Below are 8,982 nucleotides of genomic sequence, written 5' to 3'. Positions count from 1 at the left end.
GTTTGCCTTAGAAAAATCTCAAATTTTGGTACAATCTCGACCTCTAGTCTCTCTCTCTTTTAAAGGCATTTCCTTTTCAAAAAAAAAAAAGAAGTCTGAAAATAAGAAAAGAAAGGAAATAAAAGCCTTAGAGAGTCTACAGAGGTCGAATTTTAAGTCCCAGGGCAACTGAAGTTCGAATTTATGGAGTTTTGGAGACCATTTTCTGATTCCCGGAAAGAATCTAAGTCTGGGGGAATAACTGTTCACAACAAAGGAGGAAGGATTATGCAACAACATTGGACAAGAAGAAGTGACTGAAAATTGCGGTCCTCAACAGGTCCTTATCTCTCTTGCAGTTTTGCATATTATCTTGCATCCTCCAGATTCATCAGGTAACCCGAAACACTTTAACTCCACCACTTAAACAGCCTTTTAATGCCAAACGCCGTCTAACCTGGATGATGTCTTTAATGAGAATTCACTATTGCACTTAATGAATGTAGAGCGCTAGTTGACTGGAATCAAGGTTTAGATTATTTAAGTTTTGCATGACAGAAAAAGTGGACTAGTATCTTTTGTGTCTTGGTGAGAATTTTCTAGACTAAGTTGTGGATTGATGCACGATCTTTGGTCCTAGTTTAAGAGTTCATGTCTCTGAGATTTGTACATTTCCTATTTTTGTTTTCATTAAACCAGTTTAGACTTTTGCTTTGTTTGAGGACAAACAAAGGTTTAAGTCTGGGGGAGTTGATAACACCGTCTTTTGACCACTTTTATGGATTGTTTTAAAATACTTTTTCTATGTTTTTAATTGCTTTTAAGTACTCTTATCACGTTTTTCTAGTATTTGTAGTTCCAAGACTCTTTTCAGGAAGCTTAGGGAAAAGCTTAACAAAATGGATAGAAGACCAGATTTCAGCTCAGAGTCAAACCGTCAGAAGTTCACCCCCGATTGAAGGCTTTATCACCGTCTGATCCAGCTCAAATTTGGAGATCTCAAAGATGGAAGTATCAGCTTTCCAGCACACTTTACAGCTTGGCAATCCAACGGTTCAATCAAAAGATACGTGAAGAGCAAGATGTCCCATAAACCAGCCGGCAAGCGTTTCCACCCGCGGCCAACAGGCCATTCCCCGTGGTCACAACCATCCCGACCGCGGCCAGCCATCCATTCCTCACGGTCATGCACATCCCGACCGCGGCCAGCTAACTCCGAGTTCGGAGGCCCATTTCTGAAGCCCATATCATTTTCCCAGCCTCAATTCCGGAACCCTAGACACCAGAGAGTATTGGAGACTACAGATACATATCATTTAGGTCGTTTTAAAAAAGAGAAGAGGAGAGACGAAATACTTTACAGAAATTTTACTTTAAGCTTTGTTTTTAGGTTTTAGGGAGAGAGAGATCTATCTCTTGAACCCTTGTTCTTTCTTTTTCAATTTCGGTTTCTGTACTACTTTTTAATACTATGTTTTCGATTTCGTTTATCATGTCTGAGTAGTTTTATTGTTGGGTCTAAGGGATTTTCGATGGGGATATATATGTTCGGTGAGGATTCCATGAGCTATTGAGCCGAATCTTAGAACTTTTTCTTTTGAATTTTTTTTTTACTGCATGAGAGTAGTGTTATGAACTATAATCTGATCCAGATGCTTGTGACACGAAAGTGTTCATCTGTTGTCAGATCTAGTTTGGGAGAGCAAAATAAACATAGGAGTGGAAACCTACCTATGGGCGATTTGTGAATGCCGACGAGTCTTAAACATAATGCATCTCTTCTTTTCCAGGGCCAGAGTGGCAACCTACTGGTCAGGGTTAAGAGAGATAGTTATCTATGATCACGACAGTGGCGTATTCATACGTCCGTGACTCCAGTTTGAAAAGTTTAAGCTAAGATCCTATCAAATTTACTCTCTAGCAATGTTTTGAATTGTTCATACCCCTGAGAAAACTTCCCTGAACCCCAGCGCTTTCTTTTCTATAGATTCACACCGATTTTCATTCAAGATTTAGTCTAGTTTCTTTACTCTTTCAATCGATTTTCACTTAGCAATTAGGTTTAGCCGTTTTTCTCGTTTTTACCCGTTTTCGTTAAGTTTAGTTATTAGGTCATTTTAATTCCCCGTATTTTCTCTTTATGATTCGTTTTTACGTTTTAAACACACCACCAAAACCCTCACAAAACTCGCCTGGTTCTAAACTTCCTTACTTTATATTTCTTTCGAAGGCTTTTGCAGGAAAGATCCTCCTTCCCTGTGGATTCGATCCCTAAGTACTACAATCGATCAGCTGTGCACTTGCGGCTATTGATTTCATTTAGGGTAAAACTTGACACCCTCGACACGACCACATCAAGTCACGCATCAGTGGTCGACAGCAATCACGGTCGCCGGAACTTTTCTAGTAGAGCTTCGCTGTTCTTTTCTATCCTGAAAACTAAATCCTAAAGCTTCTATTTATAGGGGAAAGATGGAGATTCTAAAAAGATTCCCGGGCAGTTGTGTTGTGCTTGCAGAAAATATTCCCGAGCAGCTGCGTCGTGCTTGCGTGTGAAGGCGTAAGCAGGTGAAGCAGAACACGGAGCTGCACATGGAGAGCGTTTCCTGGTGCGTTCAGAGCGTTTCCCGGCATGTGGAAAGTGTTTCCCGGCGTGTGCATGGCGTGTGCCTGGCGTGTGTCTAAGCTACTCAAGCAGGCAAGCACGCTGCTGAATCAAACTGCTGACTCAAGCTTCTGAGTCATCAAACAGCTTCTCTTGACCAACCCATTTTCGACCTTCTGATCAAATCGAAATGACCCACTAATCCACCCGAGCGACTAAATACTTGACTTCCTTAGACAAAAACTTAACTTTGATAGCTAAAACTTAAAGCTCTTGACCATTAACCTTAGTTTCTTCCTTGCTTTTCTAAGCTTTTCCATTGACCGCGTCCCGATCTCTTGAACGGATTATTACACTGAGGACCTGACCCATGCACCCAAGAAGACCGGTCCAGTATCCGGTTTGTTTCGGGCTGACCCGCATCACTTAGCTTTACTATATATAGTGTTTAGGACAAAAACCCTACTTATCTTATCTTATCTTTGAAAACTTGCCTCTGTAGCGAAAACTGGCTTTTTTAATCAGATATCTTGTTTTTACGTAAAGGATCTTGTTCTCTTTTATTTCTTTTCATCATCATCAAAGCTTCTAATCATGTCTAGCATCAAATCTTACTAAGGATTAAGTGTGCTGATTACACCTGATTTTGACCATTTTTCACCATTGATTTCAAATGCTTTTTCAAAGGTTTTACTTTTTTTTAGGAACTTTTATTATGATTTCCATGTATTTGTAGTTTCAAGACTCTTTTCAGGAAACTTAGGGAATATGATGGCAAAATGGAAGAAATCTACATTTTTAGCTCAAAGTCAGACCGTCAGAAGTTCAGCCTCAAATAAAGACTTTCTCAGCGTCCGATCCAGCTCAAATTTGGGGAAAATCAAGAAGAGACAACCAGCTTTCTATTGCACTTTACACCACAAAGATCCAACGGTGCAATCAAAAGATACATGGAGAACAAGTTGACCCAGTTCACCAGTCCCGGAAGACTCTCACCCGCGAGAAACACATGTTTTACCTGCCCTGGAAGACTCTCACCCCTGGTGGACCTTAGAACGAGCCACAAGGCCCAACATCAAATCCCACTTCGCCATTTTTCTTCAGAGAAGCCCTAAATGAGACCTGGAAGACCTTAGGACCTATAAATACATTGTAGCAGCCCTAAACGGGTGTGTGCTCCTGTAATGAGATTTTGAGCCACCAAACTCTGTTTTTCTAGGGTTAGGCGATGGAGATGGGGTTTCTTTCCCAGATCCATTTTTATTTCTCCTTTCTATTTCATTAACTTTTCTATTTCATTCTTTTGCATTCTTATATGTCTTTTATCATTCATTGCATCATGTAGATTAGTCCCAGAGAGTCAAGTTGTTTGAAAATATCGACAAGCATATATATCGATTAGGATTTCTATTGTTCTTAGCCATATTTTGAATCTCATCTCTTCTAAGTTATTCATAAAGCATGAGAGTAGATTCATGACCTATTCTCTGAGCCTAGGATCGATCAGAGCTACGAGAGTGCTGTATCAGATCACCCATACCTAGCTTCAGAAGAACATAGTCACTATAGGAGTCGAGAGCTACCTATAGAGAAGATGTGAGCAGACGAATTCAATGTCCAATGCATGATCTTAAGTTTAGCATGAGAGCGAGAGTTAATTGCTAGATCTAAGAGATTAGTTGATTAAGGTGACGAAAATTGGTTAATCATATATGTGTCTATTCTAGATCAATGCAGATTCCCAGAAACAGATGAAGATAAATCACCCGGAAGCTAATTGGAAATGCCATCATACATCGATTAGAGTAAACCGGAGAAGTCTAAATCGCCACCTATGAGTTCAAGAGTCTTTAGTTTGAATTGATATGCTTTAGATGTTCTTTTAACAATTCATCCTGCATTGCATTTCTTGTGAATACTAAATTAGGTTTAGTTTAGAATTTTAACCAAAAACCCCAAATCTTTTATTGGTTTATGAGTTTGCTTACTTCCCAGTTTGTTGTTTTTTGCAGATTAGACATCCCTTCTGTGGATCGACACCCTAAGTCCTACAACGTACATCTGTGCACTTGCAGACACTAGGGTTTTATAAATTTAAAACTTTTGGAGGACCAATGGGCTTGTTAAAAAAAACAACCCTAGGCCCGCAAGCCCATCATGTGCTCTTCATGATTAGTGAGTAGTTTCATTATGAGGTTTTAGAAAGGTAGATTAAGGTGCTGAAATGCTAGATAGCGAGTTTGGGTTCTAGATCTGCATCATTCATTCTCTACTAAACCGATCTCTATGCTGGATCCATGAACATCACATGTGGTCTAGATCTGAGGTGCTTTCACGCCTGAGAAGTGTTCTCTGAAATACCTGAACCAGGTTTAGTAGAGGTTTTAAGAGTCTTTCATAATGATAATGATAGTTTGCTTCTCTTAAATGACATATTGAACTGATTCTTAATGCTTGCTGATTCATGCTTCTCAAAAGGGATTTTGGTATGAAAGAGGATTAGCATAGAAGTTTAATACCTTCATGAGAGGATTATCTTGATATTGAGTTCATGTTAAATGAAGTTGCTTGACCATTTGGTTCATTAACTCGCTAGTTTAGTATGGAAGCACCCGAGTCCTTTATCCTGTCTAAAACCTCTAATATCATCATTCATACATCAACCGATTATCTATCTTGTTTATTTTCTTGTTTATTTGCATTTTGCTTAGTTTAAATCTCCTTTCTGTTCTTTCTTGCACTTAAAATAGTTTAGACACTAAAACCATCTTTTTGATTGTGCTTGACTTAAGATACAAAGCATCTTAAAATAGTGTCTAACCACAAGCATTGATTGATACCTCTTCATTACTACAATGAAAGGGGATTGATATCCCTTGCACAAGACCTAAAAAGTCCTAGTTATCAATTGGCGACGTTGCCAACTTGTGGATATCATTAGTTTTTGCTTGTTCTTGAGATCAAGCCTTTATTTTTCTTGTTTTTACTGATCGTTTTCAAGCTCTGTCTTTGAGTGATCAGGTACATGCAAACTCGCTCCAGAAGTTCAGAGCCACCTCAGCCTTACAACAACAACATTAATCTGCTTGAGAGAAGAGCTAGAGAGAGGGCTTTGCATCAGGAACGGTTAGGTATGGCTGATCAGGAGAGGATTGAGAAACAGGCTCAAGAAGCCGAGCACCAGGCTCATCTCAACCAAGTGCAGGCCGAGAGAAACGAGCAACAGGCCTATGTAAATCAGAACATGTCTCAGCGTAATGAAAGGCAAGCTCAGCAAAGCCAGCAGCAAGCCAACAGTAATGAGCAACAGGCACAGCAAGTTCCTCAGCCTCAGCCGCAAGCTCAAAGGTAGCCTCCACCAGTTTTTGTTGGTGAGAACGATCGCGCTAATGCACATCAGTATCGAGCAGGGATCCAAAAATTTTGAAGTTAAAACCTCCCTGCTTAACACGGTGCAAAACTCAAAGTTTCATGGCTTACCAATGGAGGATCCTTTAGAGCACCTAGATCAGTTTGAACGTGTCTGTGATATCACCAAGATCAACGGGGTATCAGAGGACAGCTTCAAACTCTGATTGTTTCCCTTCAGCTTAGGTTATAAAGCACATCAATGGGAGAAGAATCTTCCAAGGGGAACAATACAGACCTGGGAGCAGTGCAAGCTTGCATTTCTCTCAAAGTTTTTCTCCACTTCCAGGACAGCTAAGCTCAGAAATCAAATCTCAAGCTTCACACAACACACCAACGAAAGTTTTGGAGAGGCTTGGGAACGATTTAGAAGCTATACTAATCAGTGTCCCCACCACGGCTTCTCAGAGGCGTCCCTTCTCAGTACTCTATACCAAGGTGCCCTCCCCAAAATAAGGAACCAACTTGATACAGCATCTAATGAGAATTTTCTTGGGAAAGAGATCAACGCAGCAATGGAGCTAGTGGAGAATCTTGCGATGTCAAACGATACTTACGGTGAAGATTTTGACAGGGCTAGTCGAACCGAAGGGTCTAGTAAAGAATTGAGGATGGAAAAAGATATCAGGGAGCTCCAAAACAAGCTAGACAAAGTGCTTGTGGCAACACAAAAACCAATTCAATTTGTAGGCGAGTTTGATGAGCAAAGGCCGAGTTTTGACAATGTGAATGAGGATGGTCTCACACAAGAAGAGATCAACTATATTGGGAACCAACAACGGTATCAGCGGTTCAACAACTATGAACCAATCAGAACCTCTCATACCGCAACCCCAATGTAGCAAATCCCCAAGATCAATTGTACCCTGCTCAACAAAACCAACAAAGCTATGCTCCTAAGCCTCAGTTTCAGAATTCTTTTCAGCCCAAGCAGCAGTTTGGTGGGCAACAACAGAGCTATGGACAGCATCAGCTACCGGCTCAGGGAAGTAACTACAATAGCCAGCCTCAGCAACCGAAGTTTCCACCAGGGTTCAGTCAACAGCCGATGGGTTAGCAGCATCAGCAGCAGGCGCCGGTTCAGAGTCAGATGGGACCAGATATGTGTGGGTTTCTACAGCAGTTGCTACAGGGTCAACAAAGAGTGGAGAGTCAGTATGCGTCCATGCAGCAAGATATTCGTGAGCTTAAGCAGAATCAAGCTTCCACATCAACGAGACAAGGCGTTTTACCTGGAAAGCCGGAACCAAATCCCAAAGAATATGTCAATGCCATAACTTTGAGGAGTGGCAAAGAACTACAAAGGCCCGAGCCTAAGCAAAAGCTCATTGAGGACAATGAGCAGATCGGTGGGGAGGCAGCCTCAAAGGATGAGCAAGAGGATGCGGTTTCAAAGGAAGAAACGGTTAAAGACAAGGCTAAAGAGGTGGAAAAGGCACCTGAGCTTGAAAAGCCTTATGTTCCACCACCTCCTTATCATCCTAAGATATCTTTTCCAGGGCAATTCAAGAAACAGATTTTAGACAGGGCAAAAGCAGTGTTTGAAAATCACTTAGAGAATACTCAGATGACTTTGCCGATCATAGATGCTTTTCTAGCTATACCACAGCTTGGAAAGTTTCTAAAGGACGCAATTCTTAACAAGACCAAGGAGCTTCAAGGGATGGTTATCTTGAGTCATGAGTGTAGTGCCATTTTTCAGAGGAGAACAGTGCCAAAAAGTTATCAGACCCTGATAGCTTTACTTTACCATGTGTGATCGGTCCATTGAAGTTTTCAAGCTGCCTGTGTGACTTGGGAGCTTCTGTGAGCTTAATGCCTTATTCAGTTGCTAAAAGGCTTGGGTTTAAGAGCTACAAACCAGCAAGAATCTCTCTTGTTCTTGCGGATCGATCAGTGAGGCTACCAATCGGTCTACTTGAAGATCTGCCCTTGAGGATTGGAGAGATACAGATCCCCACAGACTTTATAGTCTTAGAAATGGATGAAGAGTCGATTGATCCCATCATCTTAGGGAGACCCTTTTTGGCAACAGCAGAAGCGATCATCGATGTCAGAGGAGGCGTGATCGAGCTGCACATTGGGTCTGAGGCCATGGAGTTTGATGTGAAGGAAATGATGAAGAAACCGACCATTGGAGGTCAGGTCTTTTACATCGAAACCATGGAGGAGCTTGCTGATGAGCTCCTTGAGGAATTAAATGCAGAGGACCCTCTCCAAGTGGTCTTGACAAGGGATCAAAGCGAGCACGTGTATTTGAATGAAGAGAGCGAGGTTTACAAGCGGTTCTTGGATCAGCCGAGGGAACTTGAAGCTGAGACAAGATTCTTGGAGCTTGAACAGAGCGGTCTTGAGGTTTTGGACATCAGAGGGTCCAATACAAGAGGGGAGACACCTCGGGGTTGCATGGCCACAGCATCACAAGCTGAGGGCAGTGGAAGACTGCGAGAGCAAACCAATGCCGAGGGATCTGCCGATCAATAATGCAGCGTTGATGCGGATCGGGATGAGACAAAGGCACCCCCTGTTGAGCTCAAGCCTCTACCAGCAGGTCTCAGGTATGCGTTCCTTGGCTCAAACTCTTCATATCACGTAATCATAAACGATAACCTGTTAGCTCATGAAGAACTTGCATTGTTAAGTGAGCTTAGAAAGTTCAGGAGAGCTATAGGTTATTCTTTGGCCGATTTTAGAGGTATCTCTCCTGACATTTGCACCCACAGGATCCACCTAGAAGACCAATCTATGTCTTATATTGAGCATCAACGACGTCTTAACCCGAACCTTAAGGATGTGGTTAAGAAAGAGATACTCAAGCTTCTTGAGGCAGGGATCATATACCCAATCTCTGACTCAAGATGGGTATCTCCTGTCCATGTGGTGCCCAAGAAAGGTGGTGTTACGGTGGTAAAGAATGAGAGGGATGAGCTAATAGCTACAAAAACCATAACCGGTCATCGCATGTGTATTGATTACAAAAAGCTTAATTC

The 8,982-nt window shown here is 41.7% G+C and overlaps 1 protein-coding gene and 1 non-coding gene across 2 annotated transcripts; one reads left to right on the top strand and one right to left on the bottom strand.

Moving 5' to 3' along the window:
• Positions 1-6,288: 6,288 nt before the first annotated feature.
• Positions 6,289-6,395, bottom strand: LOC112087902. Its single transcript, XR_002900309.1, has one exon. It is a non-coding gene; the product is annotated as a small nucleolar RNA R71 (small nucleolar RNA).
• Positions 6,396-7,082: 687 nt separating this feature from the next.
• On the top strand, positions 7,083-8,476 carry LOC112087749. Its single transcript, XM_024157618.1, has 3 exons — positions 7,083-7,427; positions 7,479-7,658; positions 7,766-8,476. The coding sequence occupies exons 1-3, from the start codon at positions 7,083-7,085 to the stop codon at positions 8,474-8,476; spliced, it is 1,236 nt and encodes a 411-aa protein (XP_024013386.1).
• The last annotated feature ends 506 nt before the right edge of the window (positions 8,477-8,982 follow it).

This window comes from Eutrema salsugineum, unplaced genomic scaffold (assembly GCF_000478725.1).
Source record: "Eutrema salsugineum unplaced genomic scaffold, Eutsalg1_0 scaffold_16, whole genome shotgun sequence".
Lineage (NCBI taxonomy): Eukaryota > Viridiplantae > Streptophyta > Magnoliopsida > Brassicales > Brassicaceae > Eutrema > Eutrema salsugineum.
The sequence above is the reverse complement of the archived record's forward strand: the minus strand, read 5'-3'. Positions and strand labels throughout refer to the sequence as shown.